This window comes from Microtus pennsylvanicus, chromosome 12, assembly GCF_037038515.1.
Source record: "Microtus pennsylvanicus isolate mMicPen1 chromosome 12, mMicPen1.hap1, whole genome shotgun sequence".
Classification (NCBI taxonomy): Eukaryota; Metazoa; Chordata; class Mammalia; order Rodentia; family Cricetidae; genus Microtus; species Microtus pennsylvanicus.
Genome location: NC_134590.1, coordinates 85,605,131 through 85,623,047, shown reverse-complemented (window position 1 = coordinate 85,623,047; position 17,917 = coordinate 85,605,131). Strand labels below are relative to the sequence as shown.

Here is a 17,917-nt window from a genome sequence, read left to right as displayed (position 1 = left end):
ATTTTTCGGATGTGTTCTTGGATTCGGTTTGCCAGTATTTTGTTGAGGATTTTTGCATCGATATTCATGAGTGAGATCGGCCTGTAATTCTCTTTCCTGGTTGAGTCTTTGTGTGGTTTTGGTATCAGAGTAACTGTAGCTTCATAAAAGGAATTTGGTAATGACCCTTCTGTTTCTATATTGTGGAATACATTGAGGAGTATAGATATTAGGTCTTCTTGGAAGTTCTGGTAGAATTCCGCATTGAAACCATCTGGCCCTGGGCTTTTTTTGGTAGGGAGGTTTTTGATAACAGCTTCTAATTCTTCACGACTGACAGGTCTGTTTAGATTGTTCACCTGGTCCTGGTTTAATTTTGGTAAATGGTATTTATCTAAAAAAGTGTCCATTTCTTTTACATTATCTAGTTTAGTGGCATACAGGCTTTTGTAGTAAGATCTAATGACTCTCTGAATTTCCTCTGTGTTTGTGGTTATGTCCCCCTTTTCATTTCTGATCTTATTAATTTGCAAATTTTCTCTCTGCCGTTTGACTAGTTTGGATAGGGGTTTGTCAATCTTGTTGATTTTCTCCAGGAACCAGCTTCTTGATTCATTGATTCTTTGGATTGTTTTCTGTGTTTCTATTTTGTTGATTTCAGCCCTCAGTTTGATTATTTCCAGTCTTCTACTCCTCCTAGGTGAGTCTGCTTCTTTTTTTTCTAGAATTTTCAGGTGGGCTGTTAAGTCTCCAATATGTGCTTTCTCTGTTTTCTTTAAGTGGGCACTTAGTGCTATGAACTTTCCTCTTAGGACTGCTTTCATAGTGTCCCATAAGTTCGAGTATGTTGTTTCTTTATTTTCGTTGAATTCAAGGAAGACTTTAATTTCTTTCTTTATTTCTTCCTTAATCCAGGTATGGTTCAGTAGTTGACTGTTCAGTTTCCATGAGTTTGTAGGCTTTCTGGGGGTAGCATTGTTGTTGAATTCTAACTTTAATCCATGGTGGTCTGATAAGACACAGGTGGTTAGTAATATTTTTTTGTAGCTGTGTAAGTTAGCTTTGTTACCGAGTATGTGGTCAATATTCGAGAAGGTTCCATGAGCTGCAGAGAAAAAGGTATATTCTTTCTTCTTTGGGTGGAATATTCTATAGATGTCTGTTAAGTCCATTTGCTTCATTACCTCCATCAATTCTCTAATTTCTCTGTTAGGTTTCTGTCTGATTGACCTGTCCATTGGTGAGAGAGGAGTGTTGAAGTCTCCTACTATTAGTGTGTGCGGTTTGATGGCTGCCTTGAATTTTAGCAATGTTTCTTTTACATACATGGGTGCTTTTATATTAGGGGCATAGATATTCAGGATTAAGACTTCTTCCTGATTAATTTTTCCTGTTATGAGTATAAAATGTCCCTCTCCATCTCTTCTGATTGATTTAAGTTTGAAGTCAACTTTGTTAGAAATTAGTATGGCCACACCTGCTCGTTTCTTAGGTCCATTTGCTTGATAAGCCTTTTCCCAGCCCTTTACTCTGAGTAGGTGCCTGTCTTTGTGGTTGAGGTGTGTTTCTTGCACACAGCAGAATGTTGGATCCTGTTTTCGTATCCAGTCTCTTAGCCTGTGCCTTTTTATAGGTGAGTTGAGCCCATTGACATTAAGTGATATTAATGACCAGTGGTTGTTAACTCCGGTCACTTTTTTAGTAGTAGGGTTTGTGTGTTTCCCTTCTTTGAGTTGCGCTGGTGAATGGTCTCTAGATGTCTGAGTTATTGAGGTCTTTGTTGGACTCCATGGTTAGTGATTTTCCTTCTATTATTTTCTGTAAGTCTGGATTTGTGGCTACGTATTGCTTAAATTTGTTTTTATCCTGGAAAATTTTGTTTTCTCCATTTATGGTGAACGAAAGCTTGGCTGGATATAGTAGTCTGGGCTTGCATCCATGGTCTCTTAGTTTTTGCAGTACATCTATCCAGGACCTTCTGGCTTTCATGGTTTCCATCGAGAAGTCAGGTGTAAGTCTGATAGGTTTACCTTTATAAGTGAGTTGGCCTTTTTCCTTTGCGGCTCTTAATATTCTTTCTTTATTCTGTATATTTTGTGTTTTGATTATTATATGGCGAGGGGATGTTTTTTTTTGATCCAGCCTATTTGGTGTTCTGTATGCTTCTTGAACCTTCATAGGTACATCCTTCATCAGGTTGGGAAAGTTTTCTTCTATAATTTTATTAAGTATATTTTCTGGACCGTTGAGCTGCACTTCTTCTCCTTCTTCTACTCCAATTATTCTTAGGTTTGGTCTTTTTATTGTGTCCCATATTTCCTGAATGTTTTGTGATGAGAGTTTGTTGGACTTGCTGTTTTCTTTGATCAGTGTGTTTATTTTCTCTATGTTATCCTCAGAATCTGAGATTCTCTCTTCTATCTCTTATATTCTGCTGGTTATGCTGTAGTCTCTATTCGTTTACCTAGATTTTCCATGTCCAGCCGGCCCTCTGTTTGTGTTTTCTTCTTTGCCTCCATTTCAGTTTTCAAGTCATGAACTGTTTCCATTATCTGCTTGATTGTTTTTCCTTGCTTTCCTAGGGTATCATTCACTGATTTACTCAATTCCTCGAACTTTCTGTTATACTTCTCATCCATTTCTATAAGGGCGTTTTTTATATGCTGTTTAAGGGTGTCAATCACTGTCATGAAGTTAGTTTTTTCTACTTCTTCTTGATTAAGGTGTTCATGTCCTCCTGTTGTGAGGTCGCTGGCTTCTGGTGGTTTCGTGTTGTTTTTCAGATTGTTGGGTGAATTCTTGCATTGGCGTCTCCCCATCTCTTCCTCCCAATATTCTCCTATGGATCTTCTTTTACAGGATCAGGTCTTCTTGCTGACTGATGTACTTCCCCAGTGATGTCACTCCCCAGTGATGTTTCTCCTGGAGTCCAGTTCGGATCTCCTTGCTGCTTGGTTAGCTTGCAAACAAAGGGCCCACCCTGCTTGCTGCAGGCAGGCTATGGGGACAAAGGAGCTAGGAGCTCCCCTTTACCCTCAGCTTTGGGTTAGGACCCAGTGCCCAAGCAGTCAGAGCAGGGAGGCACTCTGCCACCAAGGAAGGGAGAGGGAGAGGGAGACAGGGGGTGGGGGGATCTGGATGTAAGCTGGATGGGATAGGAAGAGAGAGGTGGTACCGGGCAGTACAACCCCTTAGGTTGATCAGGAAGTGTAGGCGGGCTGTTCCCGGGTGCCGCAGCACTCACTCACCACAATGATGTTTCACTAGGTGCCCTGATCGAAACTCCGTGCTGCTTGGTTCGCTCGCAGACAAAGGGCTCACCCTGCTTGCTGCAGGCAGGCTATGGGGACAAAGGAGCTAGGAGCTCCCCTTTACCCTCAGCTTTGGGTTAGGACCCAGCGCTCAAGCAGGCAGAGCAGGGAGGCACTCTGCCACCAAGGAAGGGAGAGGGAGACAGGGGGTGGGGAGATCTGGATGTAAGCTGGATGGGATAGGAAGAGAGAGGTGGTACAGGGCAGTACCTATGTATAGTGTTCTATCTGCATGTATGTCTGCATGCCAGAAGAGGGCACCAGATCTCATTATAGATAGTTGTGAGCCATCATGTGACTGCTGGGAATTGAACTCAGGACCTCTGGAAGAGCAGCCAGCAGCTGCTCTTAACCTCTAAGCCATCTCTCCAGTCTATAATACCTAAATTATAAGTTATTTTATAATAAGTTATATTGGGAAAGTATACTTACAGAAGAGACATCTTCGAAAAGGACATTAAATAAGTTTTAGCCCGTGTTCTGAACTTTGTTATGCCATGGGCCTTCTATCATATTCTTATAAAATAGGATTAAAAGTCCATGTTTTCTGGATGTTAACACTGTGGATTTCTTAAGCTGTTTTAAAGATGTTTATGAAACCTTACTGATTGTAGAATACTGGACAGTGTTGCCTGGTTGGTCCTTAGAACCCAGACACATGCCTGCTGACCTAGTGTTTAAAAAGGAATATGCAAATTTTATTGTGTTTACTCACACTGGCCTTACTTGAAGTGATGCTGCATGGTGATTTTGAACAATATCCCATCCTGCTCTATCTTCCAGTACCACAGCGGGGGTTAATAACTTGACTGACATCAGTGAAGCTGTTCCATTTCTACCTTTTGTTGATCAGGGGTGTATTCTTTTTTTCATGGGCCTGGTATATTCGTTTGTGTGTGGAGGTGCCCCTGCTAATTTTGATGGATGCTGATCATGGTGGATTTCTTTAACCCCAAGACTGTTTTACTCTCAAGAGCACACAGCTCTTATTTGTGTTGTGGTACTTTCCTTCCTAAGCTGGTAGGACTATGAGTAGGTCTGCTGTTCATTCTCTTTATTTCTCATAGCACCCCTGTCTGTTTTTCTTCCTTATAACTTTTCAAGAAATACTTGATTGACCCGCCAAGGCGTGAGGCAAGTGGTGATGCAGTATATGTTGCCTGATTTAGTACCAGGAGTATGAGGAACCTATGAAGCTTATGAGACTCCCTTGCCTGTCGTGTGACACGTGTTCTGTTCAGAGCTGTCTACTATGTCAGAGAAAATGATCCCCAGGGAGGTAGCATGCCAACACATGAGTGTAGGACATGACCGGAAATGTTATTTCTTAAGATATTAGTCACATTGCTTTCTTGCTATATATACTTCTAGATTTTCTGAAAGCTACTTTGGAATTCTTTTAGTCTGATTTGTCAAATGAAATCAAAATCAGCGCAAAACTTAGTTTACATTTAACTTTTATAATGTGTTAACACTACTAGTTTTCTGAACTGTAGTTGATTTTCTGAAGTATTTTTAAGTCGTTTAAGTAATCACATGCATAGCCAGTTAACTAAGGTTCCTACTCTTTAATATTATTCTCACCATTGCATACTAAAATGCCTCTTTTGAAGTCATATTAGAGCTGTATTAAAAATATACATTTGAAGGTACAGAAATGGTTGCACTCTTAATATGGTCTGTTAACATCTTATTAATTTTGGAGAGTAGTGATGGGTATATTGACAATAAAGACAAAATGATTTAAAATTAGAATGTCCATACTTAAGATTAATATTTTACAAAATATACTTCCCAATGTTATGACTCAGAGAAAGTGTTCAATATAAAATTTCTTTATGATGAAGGTACATATTTTTAAACTTCATTGTGAAAAATTTAAAGCATACTGACAAATAGAGAGCTTCATATACATGTTGATTTTAAAAGTAACATTTTAAAATTTTGCTTTATTTATTTTTGACAGTAGTATATTAAAAGTAAATTACAGGTATTGTGCCATTTTACACAGATATTTAAGAATAATTATATGGTTTTATCACAGAATGAAACACCTTCACCATATTATAATCACAGCATTGCTACTCTTAACAAAACTGATAATGATTCTTTGGTGTCAGATACAATTTTTGTTTTTGTTTTTGCTTTTTCTGAAGTTCATGGAACATGGAAATGTGATCATCTTTATCGGAGTTGCACTATAAGATTCTTTTCCTTTTTGTACAATTTCCCCTTCTGAGTATTGAGTAGGTTATATGGTCTCCTTTTGGTTCCCTTTCTCACTTAAAAGTCTTTGAAACTATCAGGCAGCTATTATTATGGTTTGGATATTGTTATGGTTTGAATATTATTATGGTTGGAACAGGCTTGTGTTTTGAGCAGCTGGTCCCCTCATGGTGCTGCTAGAGTATCATTTAGGGTGGTATTCTAGGTGGGGGTTGGCAGGACAAAGTAGATCACACAGAGAGATAAGGCCTTGTCCATAAAGTTATATTCTTGGTTCTGTTCCTTATTTATTCTCACTTCTTGTTGGTTATGAAGTGAACAGCATACTCTACCTTGCTCTTCTACTGACACAATCATAGAAACGAATCCTCTGAAACTGTGAACCCAAATCTGTCTCTCTTTCTTCAAGTTTCTCAGTGAGCCATGTGGTCCCAATACTGATGAATGTGGCTAGCAGATTTACAAGTTTCATTTCAAAAACTACAGGTCTATAGCTAGACATCTGCAACATGGTATTGAGTTTCTAATCTTGTAAATGGCAAGCTAGGAATGTGTTTCATTTACAGACTTCTAGCAAGTGGCACAAGGCACGGGGCATATTGAACATTCAATAAATAACTGATAACTAAGCAATGAAAAAATTGAATGTATTTTGTAGTGTTCAAGGAAAATATGTATCTTTAGCCACATACAGCTAGTTTTAGTATAATGGAGTATATTAGCTAAGTTTATTTCTAATTTTTTTAAATTTCTGTTGGGAGAGATCTAGCCACTGTACCCAAGACTTTCACTATTTCTCATAACATTTATGAGTGTTTTCTTTCTTTAAAAATTTTATTACATTTATATATTTGTTCATTTATTTGGGGGCATTCTCACACATGCATGTTTGTCAGAGGAAAACTTGGAGTCCTTTCTCCCCCCTTCTTCCATCATGTGGGTCTTGGGAATCAAATTCAGATCATCATGTTTAGTAGAAAGTATCTTGACTCACTGAACCATCTCACCGGCCCTGTGCATGTTTTTTTGTTTTTGTTTTTTTTTTGTTTCCCCAGAGATAACTCTGCCAGTATGTTTGTAAAGAGAAACAGTATGAACTGCTTTGGATTAAATGTCTCCCATCAAAAACTGATGATGTTCCATCCCTAATGCATGAGAGTGAGACCTCATTTGAAAACAGAGGTCAAAGTAATAGAACACCATTATGGAGGGCCTATTCCAGTGTGATTTGTGTCCTAAAGAAGGGGAGACTATGGAGAAAGACGGGCGTAGAGGGAAGCTGATATGGAGAGACAGGGATACCTTTGTAGAGGGAATGGACCCGTGAGCCACCAACACTGAGGAGATGCATATGAGCTGGTTATCTTCCACAGCCCTCAGGAGTGTTCTCTTCCACAGCCCTCAGGAGTGTTCTCTAGAAACTAATGTTTTCATGAGGACAATAAAAGGTCTCCTGCTTTATCTGCTCTATAAATGTTCATATTTATGAAATGCGGCATGTGTTCTGGTTAGATAGCGTTTCCAAGTACTTACTCTGTACTAGACGCTGGTCTAAGACTACTGTGTTTAAATCATTTTGTCCTTACAGTATCACTTTGAAGGAAATGCTGTCCTTTTTTCTTGGGTGATAAAACAAAGTTCAAAGAAGCCAGGTAACTTGGCTAGGACAGCGGTGGGCCCACGAGGTGGGGCTGCTCCTGGACTGATGGAGTCTGACTGCAGGGCTCATGCTCTTTGCTCTGCATCCGTGAGTCAGGCCCCTGAACTGAAAGCTGCAGCTCTGTGGTATTGTAGCTCATCTCTACTCAGAGCTTCCCACTGCTTGAAGATGTCGCCCCCAGCAGGAAGGAGATCTTGTGCTTTTCCCATAGCCACAGCTGTCACTGTCCTACATTGAGACAGAATCTGGAGCTGAGTGGACAGAGGTGTCCATTACTGATTGGTTAGTTTGCTTTTGGCAAGTGTGGCTATTTTCTTTTCAAATATGCTCGTCCTACCACCCCCTCCCAGTTCATTTATTGCCTTCTGTGAACCATTCAGACTTCTTCCTGGCTCATGTGTGATGACAACTTCTGGTCCTCTTTTCTAGATCCTTCTGCATGTCCTACGCTGCCTCCCACTGTCTTTTCTCTTCCTTCTCTCTTTCCCCCTTTGCCCACTGCCTGTGCTTCTCTTCTGTTCCTTCCAGAGCCGATCAGCAACCTGTGTTCCAGCCTCTTAGAGCGGCCTTCAAAGTGTCCTGAAAACACTGCTTTCCCTGATCTGTCTGATGAGGGCAAGCAGTGACCCTCCCCCTCCCGTTTCCTTCCTGTGTTGTTTCTTTGTTTCTGTTTCTAGGACTTTTTGATATATTCTGAGACCCACCTTAAATGTTGCTTCTTTTCCTGAGTCTCTGCGATGGATGCAGGCGCCTCTTATCAGAAACTTCACAGGCTGTTTCTTGTCACTCGAGCAGCTGTCTCCAGATCTACAGATGCCACTGCCCTCTCCCTTCCTTCTGTGTCTGCCGGTGGAAAGAGTTCAGCTTCTGGTCTCAGCTTCTGGTCAGGTGGATGGACGTGCAGATCGCCAGCTGCTGGAATTTTGTTCTGCACAGAGCACTTAACCTCACTCATCCCATTTTCTAATTCTCTAAAATGGCCTTCAAATAACTTCCTTTTAGGGAAGTTTGATTTGACTCTTGCAAGCGCTAGCCCTTCTCACTTAGCAAGAACCCAATACATAAGCTTTTTTTCTTTTCAGCTTATGATCCCCAATAACTTATTTTGATCCCTAATTTATTTAAAGTAATTTGGTTCATTTTGTCTGTGTGCTTCCCTACCAAGTCAAGCACCAGGCTATATATAAAGTAGTACATAAAGGAGTCCAGTTTGTCCTGCCTCCTCCCCTGGGACTGTCTAACTTTTAAATACAAAGAAAAGAGAAATGTTTTTTTTCTTTGTTGTTAAACAGCAAATCTACGTGAACATAAGTGAACCCTAACAAATTGCCTTGTGGTGTAAGGGGTCTATAACGTCATGGAGGGATGTGCCGGAAAGTGTGTGTGTGACTTCAGATTTTGGTAGGAGTGAAGAAGAGCGTGGGGAGAGAGCTGTCTGTGAGGGGGACACTGCTGCGGGATGATCATAGTTTTAGCCACCAAACTGGAAAATCAGAGTAGCCAAAGTGTGAGAACATCAGGTGGCAAAGGAGACCGGAAGTGAAACCTTAGCAGAATAGAGCTGGAGGACACGGGGTATGGGATCCTCTCTGGCCATGTGACAAAGAGTTTCGATATGGGCTTGCTCCATCTAGGTAGGAAAGTTGTGATTTTTTTATGGTTATGCTAAAGGAGAATTTCATGTCATTCATAGTCAAGGCTATGATTTACTGAGTTTTGATCAAATAAGGCTGTCAGAAAGGCAGATACTGAGGGAGAATTAGGAGTTCAAGAAGTGAACCTGATGGAAGGATAAAAGGGAGTAGGGAAATAGATGGAGCACTTTCTGCTTTCTGTATGTCATGGCCCTGTGAGTCTGGAGACGGAGCCGCAGAGCTGAGCAGCTGCATATCCAGCTGTGGTGCTCCACAGTGAAGACTGCCCATCAGAGGAGATGCCAGCGGCTAGAAAAGGCAGTATGGTCTTCTCCATGATTAGTCGTGTGTGGAGACCGCCCAGAAAAAGTGTGGTTGGGTAGGGTTGCCAACTGCCTGAAGAGGGCCAGTGACCCAGTTGGGGCCTTTCAGCTTTCCGGAGGCTTTCAGCTTGCTGTGTTCCTTACAGGAGAAAGAGTGGTGGTGGTTGTTGTTGTTGTTGTTATTCATTTGTTCTATGAGCTTGTCCCTCAGTGGGTACCACACCATCTTCCCCTCAGTGGGTACCACACCATCTTCCCCTCAGTGGCTACCACACCATCTTTTCCTCAGTGGCTATCACACCATCTTCCCCTCAGTGGCTACCACACCATCTTTTCCTCAGTGGCTACCACACCATCTTCCCCTCAGTGGCTACCACACCATCTTCCCCTCAGTGGCTACCACACCATCTTTTCCTCAGTGGCTACCACACCATCTTCCCCTCAGTGGCTACCACACCATCTTCCCCTCAGTGGCTACCACACCATCTTTTCCTCAGTGGCTACCACACCATCTTCCCCTCAGTGGCTAGCCCCACCATCTTCCCCTCAGTGGCTACCACACCATCTTCCCCTCAGTGGCTTACCACACCATCTTCCCCTCAGTGGCTAGCCCACCATCTTTTCCTCAGTGGCTACCACACCATCTTCCCCTCAGTGGCTAGCCCACCATCTTCCCCTTAGTGGCTAGCCCACCATCTTCCCTTCAGTGGCTCCCATCTTCTCCTCAGTGGCTAGCCCACCATCTTCCCCTCAGTGGCTACCAAAACATTTTCCTCTCAGTGGCTAGCCCCACCATCTTCCCCACAGTGGCTAGCATACCATCTTCCCCTCAGTGGCTAGCCCACCATCTTCCCCTCAGTGGCTACCAAAACATTTTCCTCTCAGTGGCTAGCCCCACCATCTTCCCCACAGTGGCTAGCATACCATCTTCCCCTCAGTGGCTAGCCCACCATCTTCCCCTCAGTGGCTACCACAACATTTTCCTCTCAGTGGCTAGCCCACCATCTTTCCCTCAGTGGCTAGCCCACCATCTTTTCCTTAGTGGCTAGCCCACCATCTTCCCCTCAGTGGCTACCACAACATCTACCCATCTGTGACTGTTTAGTACTTTTAAAGCTATAGAAATAAGTATATATTTTGAATGACAAGCTATACTAATTGCTAAAATTCCAAACAGGGCTGAGTTTTAAAAGGTCCATGTGAAGATAGGTTTTGGGGATAGAGACTTACTCATTTTGCTGAGTCTTTTACTTTATGGTCAGCATCTTCTCATGATGATTTGGTTCCTTCCTGTGACTCTATTAAGACTCCAGTAGCATTTCTGATGGCTGTGCTGCTTGTGGCTGTGACTATGCATGATTTAAATCACTTAGACTAAAATTTGGTTCATGTATCTTCTCCACTGAACTGTTAGCTTTTGTCTTTATATTAAGGGTGAATTCTGCACCCTTCACATTCTGAACACATTCTTGTGACACAGAGCTCAGTGGTGGCCAAAATGGCTGGAGAGTCTTTCTGACTATTATCTGTTCTGTTCCCTTTTCTGGTGTATCAGAGAAAGTGAAACTGTAAGTCCTTCCCTTTCCTCTTTGAGACTCAAACTTTCTCCAGTGTCTCTCTCATTCTGGAGCAGTTGGGTCAGTTTGCTGAGCACCCAAAAGTTATTTCCCTGTGAAGTTTGGAAGTCTCTGTGCAGGGTAATAGTTTAAGTGCTTATCAGCAAACAGAAGAGGCATAAGCATTTGGCCTGTGGCTCGTACTGTGGCTTCTCTCTTCCCAGTTTTCTCTATAAATCTGCCTTTCCTATTAGAGTAGTCCTGAATGAAATGTCCCTTGTCAGCCAAACATGATTGTGAAAGTGCCAATGTGTGCCAAGAGCTGCTCCAGGGTCCTGGCCCTCTTTCTATGACTCGGGAGGGCTTCAATGTCCATATAAATAAAATGGGCATCTTGACCTACCTGTAGGACTTCTTGCTATCTTGGGCCAGTGACTGAGCATGGCATAGTGCATGGGGTTCACTCCTAAAAGAATTAGATCTTCTAATCTACATGGAAAGTAGAAAAAGATAAGATCTCCTGAGTAAATTGGGAGCATGGGGACCTTGGGAGAGGGTTGAAGGGGAGGGGAGAGGCAGGGAAGGGAGCAGAGAAAAATGTAGAGCTCAATAAAATTCAATAAAATTTTAAAAAAAGAATTAGATCTTACTTGTTGAGCTAATGCTGTATGTGAAAAGCTTCTTGGTAGTTTTCTAAAAACAGCAAATTTCTCCAGTGTATTAAAATAAAGTTGTTTTTCGGATCATGAGGGCTGCATCTTTCGGGAAAATCTACTTTTCAAGTGAAGTATATTCAGTTCTTGAAAGAAACAAAGGCAAGAGTGTATGAGACCTAATGAAGGCAAGAACTGATTGCTCACCTGATCGAAAGTGCCCAGCTACTAGAGATCGATTACTTAGCTGTGGGAGAGAGAGAAAAAGACTCGGAAATACATGTTTCAAATTGTCGGGACACTCACAGAGGCGAGCCTGTACCTCCTGGTCTGAAGGTCAGAGAGTTTGAGCTTGTTTTTGCTCTTTCAGAGTCATTGGCAACAGGTGTGGCTACAAAACGAGAGGTCCTGGCCTGGGGTGGGGTAACTTAGTGTGGACGTTAAGATGGCCCATAGACGTGGATCCACTTCACTCTGACCAAAAGTCAGAGAATTCAAGCATACTCCTTTGTTCCTTCTTTTAAAATAGGCAGTGACTGCCTACAGGATACTTAGTCTAGAGTGTGTTCACTTCATATTTCTGCCTGGAACATCAAATACTTTACTCAGGAAATAATGGCTTGCTGTCTCAAGTATTGAAGCAAGTAACTGTTCTGATTGTCCTTTATGTCATGTTAAAGCAGTGTTATGCCTTCTCCCCTACACCCATTTTGTACTGGGGTATAAGAGTATATGGAAAATAAACATGGGTGAATTCAACATTAGGTATCCTTGCTAAGTTGTCCTCCCGTTACTATCCTATGTCTCTGTGATTCTTTCTTATCTCTATTCCTCTTGCCTAATGTTTCTAATCCTCAAGCCCCTACCCTGGAATATATGAACCTGCTGTAGCTGGACCACAGCAGAAGTCACCCCCAAAAAGGTAACTTATAATAGATAGCAGCCCAAGCTGGCACTTATGATATCAGATCATTCAACAAATTTATATTGTCCAACAACTGAAGAAAATTGTGTGTCTGATATTTAGAAATTCCAAATATCTTCTATTTGAGATAAGCTAAAATGAAATATTTAAGAAACTCCTATCTACATACTAAAATTTCTTTCAATAGGTTTTACATTTTTAAATCCATGTTATGATACTCTACTGTCATGAAGCTATATTTTGAAACGTTGCTCAAATACCTAAATTTTAAAGAAATGTGTCTGAAGCAATATGTTCTGAAGTTGAAACTGCTCTCGTGAGGCATGGTGGGTATGGTACAGTGTATTTGAGACCCGTGGAATGGATCTCCATCTCCATGACACAGAAACATGTATTCAAAACAGTTCTCTGTTGGGGCTGCACACCCTGATAGCCGCCTGCCTCTGCCCCCCAAGTGCTGGGATTAAAGGCATGCGCCACCACTTGGCAATTCTCCATTCTTAACCACATGCAATTGATGAGGGCTTGGGGGTTGGCTTTTAGTTCCTTGTTTTCTGCTGGAGTTATTAGCCCTGCCAGTCTGCTCCCTGCGTTTCAACTCCCTGCCAGTAGAGACTTACCGTGTTCACACTTTAAGAACATGGCTTTCTTCTGCTCTGCCTTCTGTACTCAAGACAGTTAAGGTTTCAGAAGAGGGTTCCTTAAAAGGCAGAGATTAGTAACCTATGTGACAACAGACAAAAAAAAAAGTCTGTGCCTATGATGAAGCATGGTTTAAGTTAGGAACTTGGGTGTCCTGGTTCCTAGAACATTTTTTTCCCACCATTTGGTTTAGTGAAACATTGATCTGAAGTCTGACATTTCTCTTCAGTTTCAAGTTTCTTTTTAAAACTTGCAATTTATTTATTATTTTGTGGTTTGTGTGTGTGCATGTGCACACAGTGCATGTATGGAGGTCAGGAGGTCAGAGGACTTAGTTCTGTCCTTCCACCCTGTGAGTCCCAGATACTGAACTCAGGTATTTAGACTTGGGGGCAAGTGCCTTTACCCACTGAACCATCTCACTGGCTTGCAGCTTACCAGTTTCTTAAGACTTAATTGTGAAAGTCATGTATTTAGAGGACAAAGCATTACTCATTGGCCTCTCTGTCTCTTCTCTTCCAGGTTTATCTTGCAGATTATGGACTGTCCTACAGATACTGTCCCAATGGGAACCACAAACAGTACCAAGAAAACCCCAGGAAGGGCCACAACGGAACAATAGAGTTCACAAGCTTGGATGCTCACAGAGGAGTAGGTAGGTCGCTCTTTTCTAGTTCATGCTGTTATCTCAGAAGGATGACTGGGTCAAGAGTGCCGAAGCTACGTGAGGTGACCGCTGCATGGTCAGGATGAAGGATGAGCACACTGGCGAGAGTTCTGTGCAAAGTAGTGAATTCCTGTTATCTTAGTGAATATCTGACAGAAACCAGAAACCACTTGAGTAGACTGTGGCTCTCCAGAAGGGAGGAAAGCCTGCCAGTCATTAGGCTGAGAAGTCACAGGTCTGTGCGTGAGGCTGCTGGACGGTGCTGTGGGGGCATCAGGATCAGTGGCAGTCACATGCTGTCCTGTTAGCGTTGTGTTCTTCTCGGAGCCTTAAAGGCATCTCTCCACAGCAGCAGCATCCTCTGAACCCCCAAAGTGTTAACTTGGGAAATCTCTCCCAGTCGCCTTTCATAGATCTTACTTATTTAAACTCACTTTGATGGTATTGGAAACACATTGCAGGTAAATTACATACATAGCCCTTTTATTGGATATTGATTGTACTGCCTTGCATTCTAAGGCAGACTTAATTCAACAATTCCCTAATTAGTTAAAGTCATAACCTATGTCTTGTATTCATTTACCATTAATTAAACCTTAGCTGTTTATTACTCTGCAGTCCAAATCCAATAGCCAGCCCAGAAAGCCATGGAAAAGGAAGTAAGAGGTCAATATTGAAAATATATGGTGCCGAGTCCCACTGATGGCTGCTTTGCTCACAATCAATATGCTCAGTGCAACTGTACTTTCTTAGTTGCTCTGTCAGCAAGACAAAAAGTCAATTCTAATGTTATGCTAGTGAAAAAAATGGCGATTATTAAAAAACTTTGGCTTTCAAAATTATATTCTTTGCAAACTTTGTTTATAAAAGTGTTTTCAGACATGGTAAAGCAAACATAATTTTAAACAGCCGTGAAAGATGCAGCCTCACTGAGTGTCAGCTCGACTTTTGTGCTCATAGCGGCCTTCAGACTGTTAGCCTAAACTAATACTTTCTAACGAGTTTTACTTGGTGCAAACGACTGTATATTATTGCCTTTTCTATTAAAAGGACCATTGGCCATGTAATGCAGAGGGTGTTGATCATTTTCCAGAGCAATTAAAACCCATAGTCTTTTAAGAAGGTGGAGCCAATGTGTTGCTGGTATACCACCTTCTTCCTAGGAAAACTGCCAGGGAACAGTTTCTGAAGTGAAAACCAGTTTTTCTACTCTGGGGTGGAGGGAAAGAAATCAGAATGTGTCTTTGTCAAGTCTGGTTTTCGTAGAAAAATAATGGTTAGTGTTGTGGAATTTTTCATCACTTACGTTTTTGATGTCGTTAAATTAGGAGATAGGAAAATAACATGCCGATTGACAGTGGTGCTTCTTAAAACTGTTTATTTAGATTTGTTTTATGTATATGAGTATTTGGCCTGCGTGTGTCTATGTGTACCAGATGCATGCCAAAAGGTCAGAAAGGGCATTGGATTCCCTGGAAATGGAGGGCTCCACAGCTGTGAACCACGTGTGGGTGCTAGGACCCGAATCTGTGTCCTCTGCAAGAACAGCACTAAGTGCTCTTACCCACTAAGTCATCCCTCCAGCCCGGATAGTGGTGCATTCTAATCTTAAGTTTTCTCATTTTCTGTGAGCCGAGGAACGTTTGCCAGACTCACCCTGTGATAGAGAATAGAGTTTTCAGAGACACAAAAGAACTCCTGACCTGGTGTTACACCCCACCCATATTCTTAAGCACTGTTATTAATGTTGTAATGCTGAGTCCGTCGAGGGCACTGTTTAACTGTAGGAGGATTAAAGCGTAATCGTCAGACAGCAGTATCTGGGCAAGTCTTCTTTAGTTAATTCTGCATAGTGTTTATTGTGTTTTGTCTTCATGAAATATTTAATCCAATTTCTATTCAGTACTCAACTTCAACTTCTTCCTCCCAATTATAGTATGTGCTGATTGAGACTCTGGGTAGATTTCTCCACCTGGGTCTCGGGTAGAAGACTGGACTGAGCGTGATCATAGACATGGGGCTACATCTGAAAGAACGTTCAGGAAAGAGCCAGGGAAACCATTTTGAGATTTGCAGGGAAGTCTTGTGGTCTTGTGCTTGAGTGTTCATTTAATCACAAATTGACCAGCTTTTCTATAAAATAATGGATTCCTTTCATGCATTGTGCGTATTATCATCTATATTAATACATGTATGTTTGCCCACATATACCTGCCTATGTATGTGTACATATATACATATATTTACTAAAGACCTATGTATTTGTTCCATGATAAAAAAGGAAGATTGGATATTCTCACTGTGTTTGAACAGTGTTTGTTCCTAACATTTTCTACTGAATTTTGCAAAATAAAGCTTTTCAGCTCAGAATTTTGTTAAAAATGAACTACTCATTTAACCATATTTAGAAACCAGAATAAAGGGCTCAAATTCTATATGTAATTGGAGAAAATCAGATACTTAGATATCTGTATCTTATCTATTAGCATAGTATCAGCTATCTTTTCCTATTCCAGTCCAGGGGAGAAAAGAATGCAAAAGAAAACAGCAAGAATCAAGAAGAGCTGTCCCTGTGAAACAGATCCTGTGCTTGTCAAAGAGGTTCCTGCACGGCAGCTGTGCCTCTGCATAGTCAGGAGAGGGTTCGCCCCAGTGGGCTGCCTGCTGACCTTGAGATTCTCCTAGTCCTTGTCTAGACCCTGAGAACACAGCTATGTTTTATAGGCACTTGTCTAGGGTACCATTTAGTCCTCCTACCTCCATGTTTTCTAATTCATAGGCAGCTACAGGGAGTAGGTGAAAGGGAGGAAAGGAACAGTTTTTCTACTATATAGCTCACTAAACCAAAAGCTGTGCAGAGGGGCATACTGAGATGAGATGGAAGGACAAAAGGACGACGGGAAGATGGAGATTCCTGGAAGTGGTGCAGAAGGGCATGACTTCTACACCCAGCAGTTGTTCTTCCAAACTCAGGACTCTGTAACTGAAGGGAGCTCTCTGCACTGACTTGCTCCATCAGGGTAAAACAGCATAAGAGTGTTAGGCGTAGTTCTTCATTATTAATTTTTCCTCCATAAAACTAGCATGTACGAGCACTGACATACTTTGTTCTTGTTGCAAGATAATTAAAGAGAATTATATATGTGTCAAATACACTGTTTAAAAATTTGTTGCATTCTTAGTAATGTTAAGAAGCAATATTTGGATCAATGAGTAATATGGATTTTTGTAGATTTTTTCTGCTCACTGAGGCATGCAGTCAATACCTAATTTCTCTAGAGACAGACTGCATTGAACAGATAGAGCTTTCTTACACACTGCAGACCTGGGCACTGGGTATATCATACCTGTTCTAATTTCTCTAGAGAAAGACTGCATTGAACAGATAGAGCTTTCTTACACACTGCAGACCTGGGCACTGGGTATATAATACCTGTTCTAATTTCTCTAGAGAAAGACTGCATTGAACAGATAGAGCTTTCTTACACACTGCAGACCTGGTCACTGGGTATATCATACCTGTTCTAATTTCTCTAGAGACAGACTGTATCAAACAGATAGAGCTTTCTTACACACTGCAGACCTGGGCACTGGGTATATAATACCTGTTCTAATCTGACATCACTGATGCCATACAGTATAATACCTAAATTGCATTTTAAATGTCTATTTGCTTATGTAATATATCCAGTGTCAAAGAAAAAATATATTGCATACTTAATGTTTTTTTTTTTTTTTTTTTTTTTTTTGCCATGTGCTACAGCATATAGAGTTTAAATCTTAGGCTGCTTCTTCCATGGTTTCATTTCACTTCAGGACTCCAACTTAGAAAATATAAGTGAATGAAAGTGAGAGTGAGTTTTCATGCTGCTAAACTGGAGAGATGGCGTGGGTGACACAACTTATATTCTACACAAAGTCAAAAGAACAAACACCTTTTTCTATTACGGATATGAAGCAATACTATTAAATACTGAATTAAATGCCATTGTTTCCCAAGGAGTAAGAGAACTATACTGTTAATCTCTTCTTTTTAGGTAAAATTGGATGCTATATATAGCCTTTGGCTAACATGTAAAGACAGGGAAGGCATGGTGGCTATGTGACATATGCCCTTTGGTTTCATATTTTGATTTTTTGTTACATTTATTTTGGGTGGGTGGGCTACTGTGGCACACATGTAAAAATCATTTCATTCTTCCCTCTACCATGTGGGTGCCAGGGGTCAAACTCCAGTCCTTAGACTTAGTGGCAAGCACCTTTATTCACTGAGCCATCTCATTCATAGATCCCTTTACATTTATACATAAGTCATATTTCTTGGCTTTTTAATTGAACTGT

At 41.3% G+C, this 17,917-nt stretch overlaps 1 protein-coding gene across 1 annotated transcript in view; it reads left to right on the top strand.

Annotated features, from left to right (window-relative positions):
* The window catches only part of Vrk2 (VRK serine/threonine kinase 2), a 119,717-nt gene that overhangs the window by 74,812 nt on the left and 26,988 nt on the right, over window positions 1-17,917 (top strand). Inside the window, exon 8 of the mRNA XM_075942432.1 lies at window positions 13,432-13,564. Within this exon, the coding sequence (XP_075798547.1) occupies window positions 13,432-13,564 (133 nt within the window). The remainder of the gene's footprint in view (window positions 1-13,431; window positions 13,565-17,917) is intronic.